This window comes from Ostrinia furnacalis, unplaced genomic scaffold, assembly GCF_004193835.3.
Source record: "Ostrinia furnacalis isolate ACB-3 unplaced genomic scaffold, ASM419383v2 OfSCF3968, whole genome shotgun sequence".
Taxonomy (NCBI): Eukaryota; Metazoa; Arthropoda; class Insecta; order Lepidoptera; family Crambidae; genus Ostrinia; species Ostrinia furnacalis.
The window spans coordinates 256,605-284,279 of NW_021134207.1; the positions used below are offsets into that span (position 1 = coordinate 256,605).

Genomic DNA, 27,675 nt, shown 5'->3' on the forward strand with positions numbered 1-27,675 from the left:
TCTTTTATGCTCGCTTATTAAAAAAACAGTCTATATCTGATTTTAAATACTGAAAACTTTGAAGACATCATGACATTAAATATTTTATCGATAATTTTAATAAAGTTAATGTTCACATCTTGGTTTAACGTCAGCTCATTAAGTAATATTTTTTGCATATAAGTAATATTTTAAATAAATCAGAATATTTTACTTTTTTATGGCTATAAAAACTACTTCGTTAGTACCACTACATTATTTATTCATTGGTGTCTCTAAGTGAAAGGTGTCTTAGATAAAAATACCTTCTTTCCATTGAAATTGTGTAACAAAATCGTGTTAAAATAACAGATTAGTATTCAAAACAACATATTTATAGGTTTACACAGCCAATGCTATTAAGTGTACAATAAAAATCGAAGATGATTTGTGGTTCATCCGCATTAATAGTGGGTCACGACTTGTTCTTGAGCATTGCATTCTCGGCATTGCATTGCTGACTTTTATATCCTATCTTGTTTAATACATTGTTTAAACCTTAGTAAAGTAAATATTTGTAGGCAATCATTTTGGCTTTACAAGATCGAATCAGAAATGAGGAGATCCGTAAACGAACTAAATTCGCTGACATAGCACGACGAATTAGCAAGCTGAAGAGGCAATGGGCAGGGCACACAGTGCGCAGAAGTGACGGCCGATGGGGCAGCAAGATTCTGGAGTGGAGGCCGCGTAGCGAAAACGCAGCGTCGCACCTCCACCCATAAGGTGGACCGACGACTTCTTAAAGGTTGCAGGAAGGCGCTGGATGTAGGCAGCGACCAACCAGGTGATGTGGAAATCATTGGGCACCTATGTTCAGCAGTGGACGTCTTGTGACTGAAATAATGATGACGATGAATACCTTGATCTACTGGTCATTTGACTACCGATACGGTTTTGTTAATTTGTTTACTACCTCAAAGCTTTTATACATATATTTGTCCTAAGTACTTTTATATCTACGTCTTCCCAAACTGATTTTCAGGAAAGAAGGGCAAATCCGTGCCTTTGCCCTTGGCAATTAGTTACCAGTGGGTCTTTAATAATATAAGGGTCCTGAATAAAATAGGTAAGGCTGAGTTGAAACACATAAACACTGTCCAGCAGTGGACGTCTTTCGGCTGAAACGAACGAACGAACCACTTAAATTTGATCATAACTTTGACGATAACCGGTGTTTTTTGTATTTTATTTTGTATGTAGTCTGACATATTTTTGACGTTTGTTAAAGTTAAAGTCAGATGGTGCAACCCAGCCTAACTCTCATTGCTTTTACACTTTATAACTTCTCGTATTGTTTTTAAATTTCTGTGAAATTGTGATGAATCAACACGAATGCCTATCTCCACTCAATAAAGTAAGAGCAATTTAGCACAACTATGATATTGCTGAATCGGCCAATCTCAGTCACCACTACCTTACAAGACATTTCAAGCAAAGTTGCCTACTTATAAAAGGAAGCCATTACAAAATTAATAGAGGAAGCTTATGAATTTCTTTAGGTGCTCCAATTATTTTTGTTTTTTAACGTAGTACATCGTATCGAATTATGACGGTCCACTAATAAATAGGTAGGGTAAATAAGTAACCTACAGTTTCTTTCAGTAAATTTTCTCTTAAATGCAATAAGCGTATTCTGATTTTAGGGACCAATGTTATTAGTTATTTTGTTATCTCTTGACTATTTCTATTAAAAAGTTATAATTAGTAGATTTTGTTTCACAAAAAATAACAAAAAATAAATTTTAATGTAACTCTGAATCCTGACTATTATTCAATAGCAGAAGTTACTGAACATATTGCTATTTTGTGTTTGGCGTGTCTGTAGTTCTGTACAACAGTAAATTTATGATTATTCTTTATATACGAGTATGTACTCGAAGTGACAATAGCCCAACAATTTCAATGCTGGATTACCGATTCAAGGGTTGCTAGTTCGATCCCCGTCAATTGCTAAAGTTGTGTGATGATTCCACCCTTAGCAAAAGCAGGGCATGAGGTAGATGGATAGATTAAAATAGTATAAGAGGTAGGATATAGATCATTACCCATAATGTGTAACGAGAATGGTATCTCAAATATTTTTTTAAGCAAAGAATCTGTAGGAATCGCTGCTTGCTTATGTAATTAAACGGTAAATAACAAACTCCAATAACATTATTTCCTTACAATATAATTTTATTTTAAATAATAAATATGTTTCCTAAGTTTCTATCTAAAAGAAGGTTCCAGGAGAGTTTGCGTATGGCCCGTCCGCTTCGAATCCGTCGTACTCGGGGAACTGAGGGCTCACTTTCGGGAACACTGGAACAATAATAAAGTGTTTCTATTAATAAATAGACTGTACATCATCAAGTATCATAATTTATTAGTGATTCATTGCGGCAGTGTCATTAACGTTCGAGTTAAGCAAAGTTCTGGATTTATTAATTAAGTTCTTCACAATGCAAGTATCAACTGTTCAATCGTGATCCCATCCCAGCTCCAGTTTTAAACAGATTTTTTAACCCGTAATAAAATTAACCAAAAGAAAATAGGAAAAGCTGAAGGTCAAATTCCCTTTAATTTCATGCACAGTGGATGAGAATAGACAAATGACGAACAAAGGGATAATAAACCTTCGATAAAAAGGTAAACAACACAGAAAGTACATAAGTGCTTTGCTTTTATATAAATTAAAACAGATATCAATTAGGTTTGATAACTATAAGAAATAAGTTAAACTTTAACACCATCCCTAATACCAGTTTCGCTCTTAATGATTCATTGGCATGTGATTCTAAAAAAACTTGAAATACCATTAAAAGACCATGTAAAGTAAAATTAGCAAACAATGGCCGAACAAAATGAGTGATCACTATCCGCTAATTGGAGAAGGACAATAGAACACCTCTTTGCTCGCTACAGAGAGTTCAGTTAAAAAAGCATTTAAAATAAATGTTCATATCTTTTAAGTTTCCTGACAGAATTTCATGTTTATTTAACCTACTAACATGTTTGGTTGCCACATGCATATGTTAGTATTGCTAAAATCTAACAACTTATGTTGGCCGTGTTTCGTAAAACCAAGCCCAAAAAGATACTGCTTAGGTAAATCGAAGATCTAAATAAACTTTGTTATTTTTCAGATCTCTTCAGATCTATCTATCAGAAAATATCTTTCACTCACGTTGTAGCTCAGAAGCTAAGATTCAACTGTTCAGTGGCCACAGTTCCAGCTACTCATTTGTTGTCACGTTCTATCGCAAAGAATTACCATTAGAAGAGTGTGAAAGAAAAAATGAAAATGGGTAACTGGAACTGTGGTCCACTATCTATACAACCCGATCGAGATAACTGCGCACCTGACAGTCGTGACGTCACATCAACCCTCTAGTACGGACGAGAGGTGTGCGGATAAGTGGGAGGGAGAGTCGCATTCCAGCGAGGTGTTAGGTGTAAGGAGGTGGAGGCAGTTAACTCAATCGGTTTGTGTATCCCTTCTTAGACCCGTAATAAAATTTTATAAGTACCTACAAATACCAATCTATAAAAAACTTAAACTTACAGAATGACGCTGGCACAGGGTACGCCTGCTGATTGAAGTACTGGCTGGGCACCTCGACCGGTACCGGTATTGGTTTCGGTACGAACCGAATCACCGGCTTCACTTGCTGAGGAGGGGGCGGAGGTGGCGGGGGGGCTGCGTGGACGGATGGTCCGGACTTGGAGACGACCGCGTTGAAACCGTTCACGGAGTCTGCTGTGTAGTCCACGGTCCGGATCGAACCGTCCGGCTCTACTAGGGAGTATTGACCTGGAATTTGAGGAAAAACAAATTGAATCAATTGGGTGCGGTGGAAAATATACATTAACGGTGTATTTGTGGGTTTTTAAGGCAACGTTAAAGACTCCAAAAACGTAACGTAGAATGTGGGTAGGTATTATTCTTTTCTTTTTGCATTATAATGCATTTTCATTAAGCTATAAAATAAAATGTCGACACTATTTTTATATTGTTTTAGTAGAATCTTGGTAACAATCTCAACCGAAGAGTGTAGTTGCGATTTATGATTAAGATATACGAGTATACAGGATGTCCCAAAAAGTAATGTCAAGCAGAAGCCCTAGGTAGGTAGAGCATCACTAGGGCGAAAACTATCAAAAATCGCGGAATATACATGGGGGTGATTCGGATAGCCCTAGAGATGCTTCACCTCTGGGCTTCAGCTTGACACTACTTTTTGGGACACAATAAATTGCTTGCGATCAGTAAAAAAATTACGTGTACCTAAACTTTTTAACAAATTCACACAAAGAGAAAATTGTGAAGCACCTGCACGATGATAAGAATAAGGAACGTTTAACTGCAATCAAGATACTAAAAACAAAAATACTCTGATAAGGCACCAACACATATCCGTTTTTTCCGTATTTTTAGGTCTTATTATCGTCGGTCGTACTAACAAACGATAATAGCTCAACGTTTGCAAACAATACTCGCTAGCTGATTAAATCTGCTGGGAGTGAGATTTCTAAGTGTACAATACATACAATACAATAGGTTTAATGTACTTTGGAATGTACAAAAACCCCTATTAAATCATGAATGTTTTGCCTGGAAAAATGTTTTTGTTTTTCGTCGAATCGGAATCTTGATTATGTTTTCTATTGTCACCAACCTAAATTCTAGTGCAATCGAAAAGTAATGAGAAATACTCTTTATTGTGCTTTAAATAAGGCCATCCTTATTTTGAAATGGTAGAAGTTATTTATATGAAGGTGGTATTTGACTGTGTGAGAGAGTCATGTTAGTTTTGCGTAACTTTTCTTATCTTTCAACTAACGTAAGGTTTACTGGAAATCATTGGGGGTGACCTGTGTTCAGCAATGGTCGTCCTATGACTGAAATGATGATGATGGTTTTGCTATAGGTAAAATACGACAGAATGGAAAAATTCCTTATTTTTTCAAGATTGTCTACATTATTAACAACAATTTAAAAACAAATGATGATGATGATGATGATGATGATGATGATGATGATGATGATGATGATGATGATCAAATACCTTTGACAACATCTCCGTCTCGCGTCTCGTGCTGTGATTTCACATCTCCGGTAGAGTGATCCGCTACTCCATAGTTAAACGCGTATCTGGGGTGATCCTATTAGATAAATTAAATAATATTGTTAGAAAAAAGCTGATAACTTCGTTTTTACTCATTAATGGTGTTGTAATCTTTACCTGCTAAAATTAGTACCTACCTAAACTAATAAAATAATTAAATTAATTGAATTTAATCAAATCAATTAATTAGTGATTGAATCTTAATTTAAAAATTGATATGTTATAATGTATGAAGTAAGAATAACTAATGATTAAAAAGGCTCTTTTAATTTTACTGTCAACATTTTAGACAAAATTAAATTACTTTGTAAATATTTTTTTATTAATTTATTTCACTAATTATTTAATTTAAATAATTACTCACATAATATCCATTGTGTGGCTGCGGTTGATACACAGGATTAAATACTGCCAATTTAGCCTTAGCATGTACCACACTACAAACTATCGCCAACGTCAAACACTGGACCCAACACATTTTGATTTGTCCAAGCTAATAACAGACGGCACGTCAGGTTTGTCAAATGCTGCCTCCCTCAATACTACAATGGTGTTTTCCCAGGCATTTATATGTGGCCTTATTTGCCAGTGAGTGTTGGCCGCGGCAGCCTTGGGGGGCGTGGCAAGCGGGCTTCCGAAAATGAAGTTTCCTTAGAAGCCAGATGCGCGGGCGCAGCGGCGGGTAATTGAGAAAATGATTCGCACGGCACAATGGAGTATGTGGATGGTTGGACGCTATGGGAGGCAAGTCAAGGAAAATGGAAAAGTAGGTTAGATTTTTTAAAATATTTTTTTGTTTCTAGCTGTAACTATAACACCTACGTTGTGGGATAACTGGATCGACTTTCCTTAAATTTTCAGCGATCACAGGGACTGTGTATTTAAGGTAGTCTCTACTGGATTGAAAGAAAAATAACTAATTACCTATATCTAAGAAGTTTATTGAACGATTTCCAAGTTTTTAATTAATTTAACTATATTTAATTAATTTATTGTATCGACCTATGAGGGACCCAAAATATTTAAAAAAATTCAAAATTATACATCTCATCGACTTGGAACTTGATTTATATTAGTGTCAAACTGCAAATGATCTTATTTTAGAAGTGACAAATTGCAGAAGATCCACTGGTTAGCCTTCATGCATTAATAATTAATTATTTTATGCAACAAATGTCCACACATTTCCCGGTCAATATTAGATTTCATCAATTCAGCATCACTTAACTACTGATAATTAATCTATTTTATATCAATTTAATATTTAAATGATCTTGACATTTAAACTTTTAGTTCTTTGCAAATTTTATCTAACCCAAATTATAAGTTTTAAAAACACAAATATGCAGAAATATCGAGAAATAGACCAAAATTTGCACAAACTGCTCATCTTTTAAATAAACAACTTGATACATAGTTACATTATGTAATGTTAATTAAATATCCAAGGTAGACTCCCACTGGAAACATTTGATGTTACTTTATGATTTAATGATAATTATAGTCTTTATACCTAAGTGAATTTTCCATGTATGTAACAATAAAGCGATCAACGGTGACACATATTTTGCAATTGCCAGCNATGCCAGCGTTTGTTTCAAAGAATTTTAAAACATGCAAGACAGTTTTAGCGTGGTTTTAACCTTAATTTCTTCATTCATCCAACATTTTTATGTTCTGTAGATAATCCCTGATCTTTTACTTTAAAATTATAGCGATTTTTCATCATTTTTGATTCCTTTTCGCCATTAGTTGAATTCAGTTCTCTACTCCTAAAATGACCTGCCTAGGGTTCTTCAGAATTTTTTCCTAATCCTCTAAGAAGATTAAAGGGGTCTCCAGACCTGAAAAATCTCCGCGTAATCGGTGTACATACTTACTTAAAAAAAACATACAACAAGCATACCAACCTAATTTAGAAGCTCCTCCTTTTGTTGAAGTCAGTTAAAAATCGCCAAAATTAAGTAAGTCATCTTTATGAAGTTACCTACATCCATCGGTCTAACATATTTTAACTTTAGCTATTGCACTAACGTATGCAGCTCGCGTGCCTTCAATGTTTACCAGAGCTGTGTGACTGCACCGTGGGATAATACTGAGAACACTATGTCTTATGAAGTATTAGCATGTTAGCCTCTATGTTCAGAAGTAGGTCAACATTATTTACTCTGTCAGCTGTGACAAACAAATTCTCTGTATTTTTTCGTGCAGCAAATATTTAGCTGTCTCTCTTGTGTCTTCTATCATTTAACAGAGTTATAGATTGGTATCAGACTTATGATTCGTTATAGGCGTCAGACCCCTATTAAAGTACCTACTGACACATGTTTATTTTCAGGCTGTGAGGTTCATTAATTCTACCAATCTAAATCAAAATAAAAACAATACAAAATGTGATTTTACATTGCGTGTCCCATGGAAATCAAACCCGAAACCTTTAAGTTTAATTTGTCATTCTGTAGTAACATAGGTACTATAAGAGTTTGTACTCAAACATACTTAAATTGAGCTTTCCTACAAGCTAATTAAAAAAACATTTTAATTACAAACCTCTAACAAACCAGGCCTCTTTTAAATCAAATTATCCCATCACCACATTTGATTAAAAATTCGATCCAACCTAAAACAATAAGCTGTGTGGAACTAACACGGTGTAAACAAGCCTCCGAGGACAATGCTGCCTTCCGCCTGTTGGTGTTGAGGCTGCCACATCCTGGCCAGACAATGAGAGTCCTCTAAGCAAATATTCTTTGTCGGTTGCTGTTTGAAGTTTTGGTGATACGGTCTAGAGATCCGTGTTGTAAAAGCATCCCTTCGGATGCCAAGTCAGATAGATACTTTTTACTAAGCTTGTACTATAAAAACTAGAGAAAACATTGAAATAAATACCTATACCTGATGTGAAAACAACAAGTTGAATCTAGTATAGGTACTAAGATATACGAAATCCCTGCAGTGCGCATGTCCCAACTCACATTTCACCTGTTACCTACATATTTATCAAGTACTTATACTAGCTTTCCGCCCGCGGCTTCACCCGCGTGGAATTTTGTCTGTCACAGAAAAACTTTATCGCGCGCGTCCCTGTTCCAAAAACCGGGATAAAAACTGTCCTATATAATTTCCCGGGATTCAAACTATCTCTATGCCAAATTTTATCAGAATCGCTTCAGTGGTTTCGTATTTATAATATTAATATGGAGAATAGATAGTAAATCAACAAGACCTAGTACCTACATATTTATCAAGTACAGGGTGTAAAAACTTTAAATTTAAATTTCCACTAGCTCAAGCAATAAAGAATTGAGTAGGTAATTCCTTCAGTAATTATTTCAAATCTAACAATTATAATATTGAATGCATGTAGGTTATGTTTGAGTTTAGTAAAGATCGAAATCATTGTATTTGTGTACAGACAGACAATAAACTTTGATATCCCATTGAATGTACAATCTGCACCTACATAAACACAATAAATCCATTGATACCATCATGATAACTAAATAGCATTATGTCTGAATCTTTTTCTCAAGATGTAGACAAAGGGCGTATTAGACAACCATGGACATTTAAGACTTGCAAGGTTAAAAACACATAATGTACAACCTTTTCAACCAAGCCAAATTAATCTATTAGCCATTATCAAAATACGTAATAAGCCTACTATAAAACCACAATAAAATATTTACAACGTTCTTGAAAATCCGTAACCATTTATACAAATTTTCCCGCACAGTGACCAAACTATATTGACTGAATATTACAATATATTCTTTTTCGGTCCGTATATTAGTTTGTCAGGTTCTCATATTTACGAGTACAATCATTTGGGAATTAGAAATGAAAATTAAGTAGGTATATCCAAAACATAGAGTTTATTGGCTTTATAAACAATAAAGATTAAGCTAAATACAAGCAAGCAGCTTTCTAGTTCATAAGTAACTAAAAGGAAGTTAAAACTTCCAAAACAAGTATAACAACACTAATTTATTATCAGGTACTTGTATAACAACAATTTCAACAATTCTAACACTAAATATAAATTAGACAAGATAACAAAATATTGGTCTTAGTAGGACCTAATATTAAATAGGCAAAAATCAACAATAAAACTTATACTAAAACATGTAATATCGATACATCACATCATTATTTGCAACTGATTCTGAATTTCAAATAAAACATATTGTTAAACAACCATTATCTAAATACGTATGTCACTAATAAAAAAAAATGAATGGCAACTCTGAATCAACCGTTTGCTTTTACAAGTCAACTAATTTAACACGATCATAGACTATTGTCACAATCTAATTTAGTCCTAACTGATATCTAATAATAGTTGATAAAATATCCTAAAGCAATTCATCAAATTGTGTTTTTTTTTAAACAAAAATCGTTCTCTATGTTACATAAACTTGTCCTGAAAACTCAAAAATGATCAGAAATATCTTAGCACGTGTGTATATTCAACGCAGATATATATTTTAAAAGTACCGCGTCCTTTGACTTTATTTCGTGAAGCCTGAAATTCAGTGTAAACAGCACTATAGAAAGCTGGTCACTGTTACGAAATAACACTAAATACTCGATTAGAATTCAGGAATTAAACCTGTAATTGAATTTCATTATGTAGACCACTCACAGGTTTAAATCCTTTTTAAAAGGCTAGATTCAACATTTATGTATGAGTGTCATTTCTTAACACCAACCACGATCCGACAATTCCACAATGTACAAACAGTCCAAGCCTAACAAATCAAAAGTAGGATATTACGTTCTTCGTAAATCACCTAACGCCTATTCATATTGCTGCATCTACTTTACGTGCACGATTGGATTTAAAAACGACCCTTCAGTTCGCAAAAAGTAGGTAGACGCTCTCTTGTGAACTGGCCCTAAAGCAATCTAATTAAGGGTTCATTAGCACAATCTGGCGGTCCTAATTTTATCCTGTTTTCTTTGAAATTCAGAACTGATTATTACTTAATCTAATGGTGGTGCAAATGTGCAGCTTCGTGTTGCGATATGGGCGCGGTCTTGTGGACGACGGCGTTGAAACCGTTGTGCTTGTCGGCGGTGTAGTCGACCGTGCGGAGGGAACCGTCCGGCTCGACTACGGTATATTGACCTGGAATCAAGAAATTGATTTTTGAGAGAATAGTCATAAGTTTTCTTTCATCATCATCATCATCTCAGCCATAAGACGTCTACTGCTGAACATAGGCCTCCCTCCCCCAATGCTTTCCATGTTGCCCGGTTGGTAGCGGCCTGCGTCCAGCGCCTTCCTGCTAACTTTACGATGTCGTCGGTCCACCTTGTGGACGTACCACGGTGCGTTTTCCGTTTCTTTGATTCATGGAAATTATCTTCATATGGATTGATTAAAAGATCTCTCTGCTGGTCAGCCGGCCACGATGTGACAAGGACAAAAAATATTTAGCTATAAGGGCCTAATTTTCTTTTCAAGATATGAATACACACAGAGATAACCCTCCACTCCTTGATCACTGAAGAGGAGCGCAGATTTTACGAAATTATTTTATTAATTGATCGCTCATCGCTCCGTCACATCGCTCCGCGTCCGTGGACAGACAGCCTTATTTATGGTGTCTCTACCACTTACTTAATTAATAATGAAAAAGGAAGTTCAGAAAAAAAGGGAAATTACCTTTTACAACATCTCCATCTCGGCTTTCGTGGTGCGTCTTAATATCGCCAGTGTGAAAGTCATTCACTCCATACTTGAAAACGTACTTTGGGTACGCCTGAAACAATTGAGAAAATACTTCATACATGGTAACACTTTGACTAACAACATGTGTGCCAATTAAGTGGTATGTAAGTGGTCAGTAGAGGTCAATGATAGCAGTTGTCTAGACTCTTGAAGTTTCAACAAATATGCTTGGTTGACCAATGGCATTCGGTAATCATTTCAAAATAACTATACTCTAATCATTTCGCATTCATATTATTATCATCCATATTGCAAAAACTAAAAGTTATAGAATACTAGTCTCAGTAAAAATCATCAACTTTCTCCTCTCCCAGGGTTATTTGGAAGATATCGCGTCCTAGTAATGAGACCGCCTAAATGATGTCGTTTAGATTGTTTTTTTAATGTTTGTTTTATGTAGTGTATAAAACTCGTAAGTTACAGTAATATTATATCCATCCCAAGCCTGAACTTAATAATTTTATATTTTATTTTATGTCTTTGCCAAAATCGAATCTTCATAAATGCGTGTCACTCTTTTTTTCGTACCATTAAACTTTAAGTATCATTACTTAAGTGTTACCGACTAATAAACATTACGAATTACGAGTATAACAGTGCTACGAATGCCGTAATATCCATTACGTCTAAGTCAATACCCATTTGTATGTGAAAAGCGATCGGGCGTAGGATTTTTCGCACACGTAGGAAACGCAGTAACGTTTGCAGTGAAACTGTTCAAACGCGACCGCGCACGCGCTTATGTAACGATGTTTTTGTTTTGAAGGCGCAAGTTAGAAGTGTTAGCGATGATGTAAAGTTACGATATTTTTCAATGTAGGTAATGTTCTGCTACCTAATCAATTTAAATAATCGTACGTTAATTACAGAATAAAAATGTTCCTTTTTAGAGGTTATTTATAATTTATACTATTTTCAACAGTAAATGGAAAACAATTCAGCGTGAAGATTTAACTGTCAAATGTTTTTAAACATAAGTATTTGGTCTCTTTTTCTTAGGAAATTTTGGGATTAGCCTCCATGTCTACAAATTAGAACATGAGACTGAACATGATGATTGAAACTGTCAATAGCCGAGCATTCGTTCTAGATTTCAAGATTTTAATAAAAAATTTGTTGCTTACTTATTATAACGCCTCCCCAACCGATTTGGTCATCGCAGCGTGGGGATTGTAGGCAAAATTCTACATTTTCCTCTAGTAAATTAAAGAGGTTCGTGCTCCTTTAGTGAAGAATAATATGACCTAGGCTAGACCTAGACCTATGATCTAGGTCTAACTTAGGTATTTCATAATATGCAACTGCCAACCCGCCGGATAGACGCCATCACAAAGGCCACTGAGTCCACCATGGTCCAGTGTACGTGTACGTCTAACCGTCAGAAATGGAAGCACATCGCCAGGAGAGCTACCCTCGGAGATGAAATTACCCCACCATGTACCTCGTCACCGCACTCTGACATGTGTGCCCGACTGAGAAGAAGAATATGCAACTCTAGCTTTTGGAGAAACACACGCTACAACCAAACTTTATAAAGGCGTGTTCTCCTTTCGTTTGCACCACTCTCGCGACTCACGCGCAGCGTCATGTCAACAATGCGAACGTTGCGCTTGCTCAGGAAGTGTGATCTTGTCATTCCTGTTCATTCTCAAACGAAGCGTTCGTTCTTACTTCTTACGTCATAATTCTCTATTGTTTCGTTCTCCTTGTTAGGAGATAAAGTATTGGAACAATTTTTAATTGGCTCTTCCGTTCAGTTTTACCAGTCTGTTAATTAATGAAAATTGGTACGATTGATTGTAGTTTACGATATGAATACTTTACATTAATATTTACGACAAATGCACTTCATTCTCAATTATTGGAAATAATACAAATGTTTTCAGTTCCTAAATCGACTGTGGTATTTAAAAAATATTTATGCAATTTATTTGTTTGTTATTTTTATCGTAATCGTTCTATTTACAAACAGTAGATTTCTATTTTTTTCGTTATTGCTAGACGTTTACAAAATTATTTTGTTAAATAAATATCCAAGATCATAGACTTAAGACTTCATAATCACACACTAATTTAAATTGTAAATTGTGTATCGTACAAATATGTTATACGAACAGAATCATATTTTGTAAATATTATAATTATTTAAAAAATCTGCCAACAGTGTTACCTCACTATTCACATTGAAATGAGGTCGTCAGTTTGTCAACACATAAACATTGTAGCGCAGTGGAACACCAAAACAAATAAAATGTGTTTCTGTTTACGTACAATTTTTAGCGGAAAAAAAAAGTTTTTGGTCAATTAACTAAGTAATTTACAACGCAATAATTTTCCCGTACCTACCATATTAATAACATCCCACCAAAAACATTCTGTAAAAAACTAGCCAAGTCTCGATGGAGCTGCTTGTTTATCTCTAAAAAGTAATGAAATCTAGACAAAGTCGTGCCAAGTCTATGGTTCCTTACTGCGATTTCTTTATTATTATAGTTAATGTTGTGTGACTTGGCCGTTGAAGGGTACAAAACGAGGTGCTCCATGACACCATTGCACCAATCTGTCGCTAGAACCGCTACCCATTGACGATGGAAAATTGCCACTTGGAAAACTTTGATTCAACAATAACCAGTCAATTTTGGGTTTAANAAAATGTATAACTTTGTAAAATATTACTTTTGCTAAACAAACAACATAAACATCCTCCACCAATTTTATTTTAAAAACCCAGTCACTCTCATTCTCATCTCATAAAGTTCAAGTCAAATAAGGTATTCTGGTACAATTGACCACTTCATACGTCCAACAATGCACTTAAGTAAAACGCATCCATATTTGAACGTTTAAATTTCAGTAATAACAATTCAAATCAAAAATATTGTGGTCAATTTTTGAATCGTAGTCACCCCAATTGGGAGGTAATCTTTAAAAGTCAAGGCCACTAGTGGACCAATGTTAACTTGTGTTATTTAAATACCAGCTCATTGCAGTGACGACTGCCTCCCTTTCGAAACTTCACATTTTTCTTCTTGAGGACATCGTGTTGGTCAGGGAAGTGGCAGATTCTAAGGAATTGAGCGATCAGCATTACGAATGTAAATGCATAACTTGACCAATGACAAAACATTTTATGACTCATTTGTTGAAGTAATCCGAGATACAAATTCGTACAGTCAGCGTCAAATAGTTTTTAACAACCATAGTAGCCAAAAAGTAGGTAGGTACGCAACATGTCTTTGGTTGTAAGTTGCGATGTCAATTTTTTGCCCACTGGATGTCACGAACTATTTGACGCTGACTGTATGAATTGCAAAGTAACAAGTAACTTATACATTGGAGAAACAGACTTACGATACTCTTTAATATTGACTTTATCAAAATAAAAATGATATAAACTAAGTACCTACCTGAATAGAATTTAGACTCGTCTTTTTTATATATTTTAAAAGTAAGAAACGTACGTTTTACTCCCATGCACTTATTCAATAAAATTGGCTATGAAATATTCATAACTAAGCAAGATATAAAATGTGGTAAATTATTTGTACCCTCAATAACACATTAGGTATGCTTCGCTTAAGTATAGGTAAATTCAGTAGCTTTGCTTCTACGAGTACCTACCTAATTCTTAGCGTAAAACATGGCACTTTTAGAATAAAAGCTCGTGTGCTTCGTCGTCAACAAACATAAAACCATTTACAAAAAGAAAATTGTTTAGATGTAACTAAACTATCGAAGTTTCTCAAACTTATCTCAAAACTGTCAACTAAATGGAAATAACTGTCGAGTAAAAATTATTACATGGTTTGATTCTAGTTTAAGCGACTTCTTCTTAAAATGGTGATTTGAGAGAGAAAAGTTTTAAATAATGTTTGTAGTGAACGTTTATTATGACTTTTTCATACATGGGAGAATTTTCATATTTTACTCATAATCGTGTAACTGAAACACATTTACCTACTATAAAATATCTACGGAACCTTACACTGCGCGTAGCCCACACGTACTTGTCTTAGAGTTGCATTATGTAATAATCAGACCTATTGCATCCACTACATCTACATATTGTGACATTATTCTGCCCTTGAAACAGGATAATAACTTATGGAAACTGGTTCAATACAAAGTAACAAATATGAAAACTTACGCGCTCCTATTAGTGTTCATAATTAATGTGAACGAGCACATTAAAAATGGCCAAAGAGCTAATGTTCCAACTAATCAATAAATTTAAAATTTAGCATCATAATTTATGGAATCAAAGCACATTTAAGTGTTTATGTAATTTATCGATTCCGTGCATCTCTCAAGAAGCAATTTGTTTACTTATAAAGAACCGGCAAAGCTAGTGGAATTTTCGGGATTGAGGGTTCTTTACAAACTTAGAGGTGTGTGTGTATCTATTGACTAAAATTAACTTTCATCATCATCATCATCATCATCTCAGCCATAGGACGTCCACTGCTGAACATAGGCCTCCCCCAATGCTTTCCATGTTACCCGGTTGGTAGCGGCCTGCGTCCAGCGCCTTCCTGCTACCTTTATGATTATGAAAATTAACTTTGCAGTTTTTAAACTATGGTCGTCATAAATCGCCAAAGGACGCGACTAGTTTAAAGCGAAAAACCTTTTTGTGCTGTGACTACACGGTTTTTGGATTTTCCTTTGCCTGCTCATCTAATTTCATAATTCTAGCTAAAAGAACTGCTTATTTACTCCCGTGAGGATGACAAAATAGACGGATAAAAAACTCTAAGCTACGATTCTTCTGCTCAGGCCAAATATTTAAAGGATTGTTTACATTCTTATGGGGTTAGGAATAAACCCCCATATTCATTCATAACATAATTTCGTGTAACCTCTGCCTTAGCCCGGATTTAACAAAGCGTTTGAAGATGACCGTAAGCTTGATTGCCCTCTTTCGTTCATCTTACCGATCAATCTGAAGCTAGTACAAGTATAATGGAAGACATTGAACAATGATTCACGACTGAGGGCTAGGCTTACCTTCACTTCCGAGTAGAGTTGATTACAAACTAACTGAAAATAATACAGTTTGACAAAATTTTCTATATCGAGAAAAAAAAATCCTGATACATTGTGTGATTTGAAACATCTCTGTATTGATCATCATCATCATCATCATCTCAGCCATAGGACGTCCCTGCTGAACATAAATAAATAAATAAATAGTTTATTCATTAAAATAAACTATACATACATAGACCTCCTCCATTGCTTTCCATCTCTATTTTATGAGCCACTTAATTGTGTAGAACGAAAATTAAATAGGGTTGATTTACCCAAAATAAATGGACCTACTTATATGCATAAAAACAACTTAGAAAAGTGGCAAGATTCTGCCATCTTTGTTGGTCCTGTGATGCATTTCAGACTCCAACCGATAGACGTGTGAACGCTCCATATTAGGAGCAAAATTCAACGATTTGTAAATAGGTGCTAATTCATTAAATCCTCACAAATAAAGACTCAGGGATCGTTAGTATTCGATCACGTAGACTAAAAATCGAACAGCCCTATTATATCATAAAGCTCCCACAAAACTGCTACAAAGCTTAATTTGGTACTGAAGTCGATTGATCGCGTATCATCGTAATTGCATCAATAAACTTGAGTCTGCCCGTAATTGCCGCTATCTGAACTATCAGAAAGGTATGCCGCATCAGGAAGTGGCTATCGCCAAGGAAATGCCTTCGGATTACGTTTGCAACTTTGAGAACTGAGTACACAGTATAATGAAACGGTATGTCAGAGCTCTTTGTATTTTTTTCGTTGCATAGACTTTTTATTTATTTTGTGCAGTTTTTGAAACTCGAATTAAGCCATAAATAGACTAGATGGTTATGTGCATGTATTCTATGCTTAGGCTCAAACTAATACCTACCTACAAGCAACCTTTCTTTAAATTATTTTTGATTGGAATCTGAATCTTTGAACCTTCAAAATTACGATAAGTAGTCACTTTGATTATGAAAACGATCACCAATCAATTTAAAAAAATGTTTATTAAACTTTTTATACTTACTAAAATATAAAGTGAAAATCATTTTACTGAAGTGAATGGCTGCCCTCTGAATCTGAAATCTTAATATAAATTTTATTATATCTATCTCAACGACTGAACAGTAGTGAACAGATTTACGAGAATACTTAATATAGGCATAATACAGCTTTATACCATGTTTTCTATGACAAAGCTCTAGGAAGTTCGTTTCATAATACATAACAACTATAACGTCAAATTCGACATTTCATCAAATTGCATTGCATCACGATGCACTATTACTAAAACGCAACCGGATGCCTCACTTTTCTTAACAAATATTTATTTTAAAATTTTTCACAAAATTATATTTACTTATTAAAGTTTTATTATCATCACTATCGGTTACCAAATAACGAACAAAATAGCAAAATAAAAAGTGTGTACAGCGCGGATTCTCTACCATTGTTTCTTCTTGAGTATTGTGGCGAAAACACCAAATGTAAGAAAATGTTATGATGTAAGGTATTTCGATGGTTTTTAATTTATTTTGGATATAATGGCAATTTTGTTTTTAATTCTCTTCTTGGATCTATGCTAGATCTAGATCTCTATGCTGCATAGATGCTTACTTACGCATGGCTTAACACATTCACCCCGGTGCCAATGGTGTGAACCAAAACTAAATAAGTGCGCGTCATAGCGCCATTATAATAGTGTTTATTCGTAATATTACGTCTGTCTATGATTTAATATTAACATACGCACACATAACAACATAGTATAACTCTCTTTTTCTTCTTTTTCTATTCGTCGGTTGAAGATTGCACTGCGCTCGTTGAATCGTTAAAATCCATAGTTAAAATCGATTGTTATTACTGCTACATTAGAGCTAAAGACTAACTAGCTAATCAAAACACCGAAAAATATTGAATTAAGATTTCAAAATCAGTTTCAGTGTGCATACGTGAAATCAATTAGGCAATTGCAATCAAGAACAATTTTATGACTTATCAAATCGATTCTACTCGCGAGATGTAAAACGAATCGATGGACAGAGCAATAGTCGAAAGGTCTCCTGGCTCTCATAGTTTTTAATGTCACTTGCCAAATAATGCAACAGGCTTAGCTTGGGTTGCGGCATACGCATAACAATTGTAACCGTATTATTTTGACACACTTTGTTTGATCATGCATAAGATAGTTAAGTTTTATTGATATGTGTGTTTACCAATCTGCAGTTGCTGGTTTTGCTGTGCTACTTTTAGGAAATTTACGAGTATAGGATACAGTTCAGTAAATATTATTGAGTAAGACGGGAAAAATCTCGTCAAACTAAATGGTGTTTTCAAGACAAAATAAAAAAGAAGACCCTGACTTCCGTTACACATATTCAACGTAGCCTTAGAATTTACTGAACTCTACATAAAACTGCGATAGAAAGTATTATAATATAATTTAAGTTTTGCGTTTTGTTATTGGTAATTAATTAATAAAAATGTTGCTCTTAGTGCCTACTTATGTTAGTAAATAACATATTTTTAAAACTTAGGTTTATAAGCACAAGGATCATCCTTTTTAACTGGTTTAAAAAAAAGAGGTTCTCATCGTTCGCTCTCAACATCTTGTATAGATTGATGAATGTAAATCGTATGCGAATTAAGAATGTATCTGACAACGGTTTTGTGAAATAAAACATAATGTTTCGTGGCTCTAATAAAGTTAATTAAATGTTGTTCCATTTTACATAAATTTTTCGATAACATTAATTGACTTACACCATTTTTAAGTAATTTATGAACCATAAAAGATAAAAATCTATGTAATACACATGTTTTCTTCAGCAAAGTATTTCACTGATGTATAAATGCATGTTCTTTAAACTCGATACATATTTTTCCTTCTTTCCAGCAATTTGTCTGCATAATCAGGATATAAATCTTGAGTCTTCGGTAATTTATTATGTGATCTAGATGTAACAACAATTTCATAAACATTGTTGCTGTTTTTTAACAAAACATTATGATAAATTATAATGGGAATATTATTCATCTCGACTGTACTACGAGTGTGTATAGGTTGTGAGAGTGTAGCAGCTGATATTGTTTTTAAGAGATGCAAATCTATACATATAATAAATCTGTATAGAGGTCAATTCTGTACATGAAATATATTTTCAAAATAACTATCAGGGGGTGATAAGTGATCGATACTGATGCCAAAAATGCAATCAGTAAAATTGTTGTCTGTCTGTCTGTCTGTCCGTCTGTATGTTCCTTATAGAAACAAAAACTACTAGACGGATTTTAACGAAACTTGGTACAATTATTCTCCGTACTCCTGGGCAGGTTATAGTATACTTAGGAATTCCCACGGGAACGGGAATTTGCGGGAAAATCCTTTTGTATGAAAAAGCTAAACCGCTTAAGTTAGACGCTTAAAATTTGGCATGCAGGTACCTTAGTAAACTTAAAGCTTAGTTACAACAGGATATTGCAAAATTCCTACGGGAACGGGAGTTAGCGGGAAAAAACATTTGTATGAAAAAATCTAAACCGCGTAAGATAGATGAAGGGGGTAAAACGGGATCCACGCGTACGAAGTCGCGGGCGGCCGCTAGTGTTCTAATAAATTTCAAATCAAGCAATGATTCATCAATGTAATATACGGTTGGCTAGGTACAGTTGTTATCAAAAGAACCACAAAATGACACATTTCCACAAATTGATTTCAACCTTAAATTACTATCTTTAATTTTAAACAATTACGAAAATTCATTGGGAAAAATTGGTTAATATTAATACCTTTTGGTCCAAATATCGAGCACCTCGAGGGGTTTTAATTATTTATTATGACATGCCTAAATTCTACGGTTATTTTATAGATATCCAACAATTTGTGACAAGTTTTGGAAATCTTCATCATTCATAGCATTTTCGAAATGCGTAGCTGCGTGTGAATTATTTTTTATTCAAAATACTTTTTCTAAATATTATGATTTCAAATGCCAATATTCGTGATTTAAAGTGACAGTCCTCATGAGACGTAGCAATAGGTCATGAACTGCATTGCACTCTACTGAACATAGGTACAGTAACGTGCAAAAACTATCATGACAATGATTTATTTTAATTAACCAGTAGCTGTTTTGTTCGTCATATGCTAATATTCATGTTTTTACAAATGTATTGCTTATAACACCTACCCAGTGTTTCCCATATTTCTTTACGGTGCTGAGACGTTTTCCACAAGGCCTTTGTCCAGCAGTGGACGTCATTTGGCTTAAACGACGACGACGATGGCTGAGACGTGGACTCAGAGAAAGTGTGAAGAAGAAAATAGACGCTCTAGAGATGTGGTGCTGGAGAAGGATGCTTGGCATAACCTGAACACAGTTCCGAACCAACGTCTCGATCATCCAAGAGCTTGATGTCAAACAGCGTCTTTCTTCCATCGTCCAAAGTCGTATTCTCACTTTCCTTGGCCATGGACGTGGAGACGTCGCTTATGTTGAACGACTTGTCGTGCAGGGGAAGGTTGAGGGCACAAGTGCGCGCGGCAGGTCGCCTATGCGCTGGACTGACCAGGTCAAAAGCGCACTCAATGGTCCACTCCACGAGTGCACAAGAAAAGCTGCGATGCGGGAGGAATGGCGACGGATTGTGGGGCTTGCCACCGGACCTGGTGTGACGACCACGACCACACTGGCAAGAGTGTAGCGACGAAGAAGAAGAAGAACTAATGTTTTAAACATAAAATTAATTTATTCGTCATTCTTTCAAAATATAAAACATAATTGAATGATCAAACGAACTTACCAAGTGAAGTTCGATCTAAATTATCCTGTTTTCGCCGAAGAGATTTATTTTACCATGTAGTAGTCCCCCTGTACGACAACCCAATCCNCGCGGGCGAAACCGCGGGCGGAAAGCTAGTATTCAAATATTCGTTCTAAATTTCAAGATTCGATCACACAATATTACTTTTGTTAAAAATTTTGTTGCTTACTTATGATAACGCCTTCCCAAACGATCTGGTCATCGCAGCGTGGGGATTGTAGGCAAAATTCTACATTTGCCTCTAGTAAATTAAAGAGGTTCGTGCTCCTTTAGTAAATAATAAAATGACCTAGGCTAGACCTACGATCTAGGTCTAGCTTAGGTCTGACATAATATTATGCAACTGCCAACTCGCCGGATAGACGTCATCACAAAGGCCACTGAGTCCACCATGGTCCAGTATACTCGCGACGCTTCTAACCGTCAGAAATGGAAGCACATCGCCAGGAGAGCTACCCTCGGAGATGAAATTAGGTACCCCACCATGTACCTCGTCAGCGCAACCACGAACGACCACTCTGACATGAGTGCCCGACTAAGAAGAAGAATATGCAACTCTAGCTTTTGAAACACACGCTTCCACGAAACTTAAACGGTGTGTTCTCTTTTCGTTTGCACCACTCTCGCGACTCACGCGCAGCGTCATGTCAACAATACGAACGTTGCGCTTGCTCAGGAAGTGTGATCTTGTCATTCCTGTTCATTCTCAAACGAAGCGTTCGTTCTTACTTCTTACGTCATAATTCTCTATTGTTTCGTTCTCCTTGTTAGGAGAAAAAGTATTGGAACAATTTATAATTGGCTCTTCCGTTCAGTTTTACTATTCTGTTAATTAATGAAAATTGGAACGTTTGATTGTAGTTTACGATATGAATACTTTACATTAATATTTACGACAAATGCACTTCATTCTCAATTATTGAAAATAATACAAATGTTTTAGTTCCTAAATCGACTGTGGTATTTAAAAATATTTATTTATTTATTTGTTTGTTATTTTTATCGTAATCGTTCTATTTACAAACAGTAGATTTCTATTTTTTTCGTTATTGCTGGAAGTTTACAAAATTATTTTGTCAAATAAATTTTGTGCCAGAATATACAAGATCCTAGACATAAGACTTCATAATTACATACTAATTTAAATTGTAAATTGTGTTATAAATAAATATGTTATACGAACAGAATCATATTTTGTAAATATTATAATTATTTAAAATATCTGCCAACAGTGTTACCTCACTATTCACATTGAAATGAGGTCGTCAGTTTGTCACCACATAACATTGTAGTGCAGTGAAACACCAAAACAAATAAATTGTGTTTCTGTTTACGTACAATTTTTACCGGAAAAAAATGTTTTTGGTCAATTAACTAAGTAATTTACAACGCAATAATTTTCCCGTACCTACCATACCGTAGTTAGTATTATTAACATTTCATAATTTATAACACGATAAAAGAACTTTACTTTTTTAATGAAGATGATTTGAAGACGGACGGCAGTGGACGTCCTATGGCTGAAAATATGATGATGAATTCAAGAAACTTTCAAAATTGCAAAAAGAGACCCTAAAGATTGCACCTCCTTCTAAAAAAATCACAGTCAGGTGCAGATTAACACAGAACAATAACACAACTAATCATCAATGAATATGACGTGTGTTGTACAGTCGACGGCGCATTACCAGACTACAATTGGAATGATGACTGGGCAATGAAATCGAAATTCTATTTAGTCCGTGAGACAGATAATAAAAAAATATTGGACACATATTTTCTAATTTTTTTCATAACCGAATCATTACAGTATTATAGTGTAAAGTGACATGACACGCGACATATTTTCAACTTGATGTAGCACTGTTATTATTTAATTATGAAATAACATAAAAAATACGAGTCTAATATTTTCTAATTATCTATCTGACGAAATAATAATAGAAATTTTGTTGTCTAGTCTATTTTTTGTTGCAAAGTAACACATATTACAATGACCAAAGATGCCACAGTGTTTACCTTGGCGTGCTGTACCTGCCTACTCACCCACTGACAGTCAATGAACGGCTCGTCATCAATTAGCAGTAAGTCAAGGTTGGCAATGAAAGCGAAAAGAAAGCGCGATCAGTAACTTGAACCGATGTTCCTGACTTAGCTGGAATACGATACACAAAGATTTCGAATTCGAGAAACGGAATAAATATAACTTGAGTAGGATAATCACGTTCGTTAATTATTGCATCATCATCATCAGGTCATTTGGTCTACACATTTATCAGAGCAAATGAAGAATTTGCTTACACTCCCAACACTGGCCAGACGGGTTGGGTAGATGTTCGCATATTGTCACTTTATCACCTTTTTAACGATTTCCACCCGAAGAGTGGTAATGACGTACTCTACATTGTTACTTTAGATAGTATTTTAAATCAGATTTACTTTAGGCATGATCTTAGAAAGCCTGCATTTTAGACTGAAGCTACACGTGGACTTGCAGCCCGTGTCAAAATAGTTGAAGTCATAGGCAGTTGGCCTGACAGCAAGCAAGGCAGCTGGCCTACATTTTGGCTGTCTCAAGTATAATCTACGTTTTGTTCTTAGTTTTTTTTTATCCTGAAACGAGGAAGCTCTTGGCCTGTATCTCACCTGGGTAAGTGATGATCAGGCCGAAGGTGGAAGCGAGCTTCACCCGGAATCCTCAACCACGGAGGAACTGGCTATCTTACCTCTAACTGCCGGAACACAACAACAGTTCCTCTGTAATTGAGGATTCTGGACTTAGCTTCCAATTTCAGTCTGATCATCCCTTTCCAAGAGCTGCCTCTTTATGAATATAAGAAATAGCTTACATAATAGTCAACGTGTTCGTCCTCAGATATGTGGTGGTGGTCGAAGCCGAGGCGCGGCTGGACGTGCAGCGTAGGCGCCGCCTGCGCATCTGACGGCCGGTATAGCGTGAAGAGACGCGCGTGCGCACACGCTGCTAGGGCCAGGCAGACCAGCACCAACTGGAAAAGGTAAAGGGTATTGTTAGTAATAATAATAAAAGCATTCATTTCTTTCTTTCACAATCCAATGTTAGAGTAAAACACAAATTGATATGTACTATTTGAACAGGGTAAGATTGTGAGAGAACTGGAGTCTGAACTAGCCAAGAACCCTTTACTACAGAGCGCCAGCCTAGTGTTCTCTCTCGGTAATAGCCGGATAATAGAAGAAAATAATGTTTATAGAAAATTCATGACGCCTGCTCACGTCCAAACGACGGATAACTCTCTTTGCTATACACAATTTTTTGAATCTCAGGTAACAATTCCGACTGTTTAATCAGGTTATTTTTGGTCTCCACTAGACAAGCTGGAGACCTGTAGGCCTAAGATGCGCGCCGCGATAAGCGATTATCACTCCATTTTAACGATTTTGCCCATACATTTTGAGGTCGATAAAAGTTATCGCGCATCATAGGCCTACTGGTGTTCACGTTTATCCCTTTGCTTTTAAAAAAAAATGAGAATAGTGGCAGTGAACCTATCTAACTCTGGCGAAAGCAATTTTCAGGTGAGTATGATATTGAAGGCTAGGAGAAATTACGTAGATATCCAGGGATAAACACAAAATATTTATGTAACTATTCCTTGTATGTAGATAATACGATTTGCAATTTCAATGAATATATAATAAAGTTTAAAAAATCCCAACCGAAAAAACAGCGCAAATGTAAAGCTTCTAAAAAAATTCGTTTAACTCATTACAACAATAAACATCGTATACAAACTGAAGACCTAGTTTATAATCAACAAAAACAATCGACTATTTATCATTATTATTTATTCCTACCGTATTAATGTTAATACTGTTTTATTAACTAAAAAAAATATATATGTATGCTAATTTCACGAGTTACAAAAATTGAATTAATCTAATGTATTCCATCATGCAAAATTGTTCACGTGCCAGTAGACAAATAGGCCTTCCTGCAACGATAGTACTTAATGATACGTCATGCAAATGACTGCTTTCGATATTAAAAACGACAGGGAACCATTTTCAAGTAGGAAGGAAGCCAAATGTAGCCACGTTACATCGTTCGGCTGCTCTATTTCGAATAACCATTCAGCCAGAAAAAAGGCACTAAATGGATTACGTAAATCGTTATTTATAATTTGTAATTGCTAAAACATAATTGAAGGAAACATGACGAGATTGTTATGTGTAGGCATTAAATAATAACAAACAATCAGATGCAATCGGTCGTATTATGTAAAGTCAATGTAATATCTCATGTTTACAGCGATTTAATGTTTCAAGACAAAATCTTTAACGTGTTGGCCAGATAGGTAGTTTAATTAGACTTATTGTCAGACACGATTGTAATTTACAGGTTTTAAGGCAGTGTTTATCTTTCAAAAGTACCTCTTTCAAATAAAACTATAAGGCCCAGAACAGACGGTGAAACGCAACTGCAACGAAACTGCAACTGCTAGTTACTCTTGAGTTGCATCTAAGTTTCTGCCATAGCGTCCGTTGAGACCACACATGACGCGACCAGTTTGAAACTTTCTATTTCAGTTTCATTCATCTGAATCATCACAAAGTTGCAGTTTCGTTGCAGTTGCGTTTCACCGTCTGTTCTGGGCCTAAATGCTATCCACCGCTGAACATACAAATAGTGTAATGTTTTGGAGAGCTTATGTTCTAAGTAGGTAGCATTAGATAGGGATCGTCAGCAGTAGATCCATTTCCGTTTTTCGCATTTGTAGTTGTATCTTTATTTAAACGAAAGAGATTGATAGTAGATCGGAAAAAACGAAAACTTCGTTAGGGAGCAGCACCTATTACTTTAATGATGAAAGAACGATATAAAACTGCTACTCTATCGTCTTTTTATGAAATATGTGGTATTTTGTGTGTTTTAATTAATTACGTAAATCATTCTCATAAATTGTACATAGGACTTAATAACATGTCCTCCAGGCCAGGGGACGAATATTCTGAAAGCCAAACTGATTTGCAATTTACAACTGGGAAACTCTTAATTCACCAGCAATATAATCTTAATGATTAGCGTTTCATGATTATAAGTAAAAAAATACATGTAGTTATGTAGAGTCATATAAAAAAAGTATCACAACTTCGACAACTTGTAGTTACGTATCACAAACTGTTAAAAGTGCGTATGTGCAAAAAACAAATTAACAACACATTTTTTGCATTTTTGAGAACACGCGTTCATTAGAGAGTGCAAAGCGTTTTTCGCTCGCATTTAGCATAATAATATTATGACTGGAACAATGTATCAATTATCTGAGTAATCAATGGATCTTCGGTGGAGAACAAAAGGTGCTTTTTTCAATATTTCCCAGGCTTTCAATGGAATAGTTACGTGGAGCATTTTCTTGTGTGTTACGACTGCAGTTCAAGTTACCACACAGGTAAACTTTTGTTTTCACTTGTAATAATGCTGTAATATGCCCGTGGACATTAACATTAGCCAAACAAGTGTAGTCTTGTGATAATACTAATAATCGATTGTTAGGTAAATGTTTTTGATTTTAGTGGGAAATTAAAGTTGCTTACAAGTTGTTTACATTTTAAATTGCAATATGTAATTAAAATATGCTTTTTAGGGTGGGTCGCAGTTAAACCAATTCCAAACAAAACAGTTATTTAAAGTCCCTAAAGCCACCCAAAGTTAATTTGAGGAAAATTAATGAAAACTTAAAGGAAAACCTTTATGTAAGAATATAAGAGAAAATAAATACTTTACATGGTAGCTTATACATACTACCTACATAACACGCACTACACACTTAAATATGGACATGAACCTTAAACTTTTCAGGTAGGTTCAGTCAAAATTACTTGTAATACTTTTCTTAACTTTTAAAACTTATTTAACAGTATTCCAATGAATTGGCAAATGAATTAAACAAAAATGTCAATTAGTCTGCTTCCTGCTCAAGAATATCGGCTGTTGGTTTTTATCGGTATAAAATAAGATTACTAGTTAGTAGAACAAAATATAGAAAAATGAAAATCGTTTTCCAAATTAGTTTATATTCAAAATTCCTATCCTTCCTTCCTTCCTTTCTATAAAATAGTATTATCAAATCATCCATTAATCTTATCTCCAATATCAACCTCATTTAAAGGATAAATACTAAAAACTAATATTATTAGGTTTATAACCAATACTTATTAAAAATAACTTTATTCTAATTACTATATTTTTTTTAATTAATATTAATGGCAATCTAAAAACTCTGAAAACGTACCTTTAACGCCATTTTTCCTCTATTTTATGGCAACACTGACTCTAAAAAGACACCAACACACCACTACTGAACAGCGGGAAGCGAAATGGCCAGGTCAATTGCTCTAACTCGAATGTACCGAGAGAAATGTGCACACAACTTATATGTGTGCCTTATAAGTGGGGCTCGGCCCGAGAAAAAGAAAAATGAACTTCACAATGCGTTGTTTTAGGGCAGCTTCAATGCAGTTGACGTATTTGCCATGGAGGGAAGTCGAACCTTAACTTCGACCTCCTCCTATGTTCTTCTGATTAATTTCGTTGCGGGTCCAATGACAGTTTAACTTTTCCCGGGACAAACTTGACCTTCACTGGTTGGGTTTTATTGGCGGTCAAGCTGTAGATCCTGGCTACACAGGAGTTGCAGCGGTGGGAACGAGAGGTGGGAATAGTCTCGAACCTATTTGTCAGTGATAAGTGCAATTTGAAGTTATCCTGAACTGATTTTACAAAAGGAAAAGCACTAAGGTTGAGTTGCACCACCTAACACTAACAGTAAGTTTAACGATAATCGGTGTTTTTGTATGAAGTTTGACAGATTTCTGACGTTTGTTAAAGTTAAAGTAAGATGGTAATAAACTAAATAATTACTGCTAAAAATTTTGGATAATGACTTTAATGAGGCTTAAAAGTTTGACAGATTTCTGACGTTT

General features: G+C 35.2%; 2 protein-coding genes across 2 annotated transcripts; both read right to left on the reverse strand.

The window, feature by feature from the left end:
• Positions 1 to 2,191: 2,191 nt before the first annotated feature.
• Positions 2,192 to 5,703, reverse strand: CPR127 (cuticular protein RR-2 motif 127). Its single transcript, XM_028312506.1, has 4 exons — positions 5,494 to 5,703; positions 5,070 to 5,166; positions 3,566 to 3,814; positions 2,192 to 2,322 (listed from the first exon to the last, which is right to left on the reverse strand). The coding sequence occupies exons 1-4, from the start codon at positions 5,605 to 5,607 to the stop codon at positions 2,234 to 2,236; spliced, it is 549 nt and encodes a 182-aa protein (XP_028168307.1). The 5' UTR covers positions 5,608 to 5,703; the 3' UTR covers positions 2,192 to 2,233.
• A 3,461-nt stretch (positions 5,704 to 9,164) lies between these two features.
• Positions 9,165 to 27,107, reverse strand: CPR128 (cuticular protein RR-2 motif 128). Its single transcript, XM_028312511.1, has 4 exons — positions 26,985 to 27,107; positions 23,559 to 23,717; positions 10,801 to 10,897; positions 9,165 to 10,260 (listed from the first exon to the last, which is right to left on the reverse strand). Exons 1-4 carry the CDS (start codon positions 26,994 to 26,996, stop codon positions 10,121 to 10,123), a joined length of 408 nt encoding a protein of 135 aa, XP_028168312.1. The 5' UTR covers positions 26,997 to 27,107; the 3' UTR covers positions 9,165 to 10,120.
• Positions 27,108 to 27,675: the final 568 nt, after the last annotated feature.

Bases quoted from the DNA above. Each gene is read 5' to 3' on its own strand.
- CPR128 (XM_028312511.1), bottom strand. The intron at 10,898-23,558 runs GTAAGCTATTTC...CAATTGTTTCAG, and splicing joins ACGAACACGTTGACTATTAT to GCGTACCCAAAGTACGTTTT. The intron at 10,261-10,800 runs GTAATTTCCCTT...TCTTGATTCCAG, and splicing joins AGATGGAGATGTTGTAAAAG to GTCAATATACCGTAGTCGAG.
- CPR127 (XM_028312506.1), bottom strand. From the start codon at position 5,607: ATGTGTTGGGTCCAGTGTTTGACGTTGGCGATAGTTTGTAGTGTGGTA. The intron at 3,815-5,069 runs GTATTTGATCAT...CTCAAATTCCAG, and splicing joins AGACGGAGATGTTGTCAAAG to GTCAATACTCCCTAGTAGAG. The intron at 2,323-3,565 runs GTAAGTTTAAGT...TTATTGTTCCAG, and splicing joins CCCTGTGCCAGCGTCATTCT to TGTTCCCGAAAGTGAGCCCT.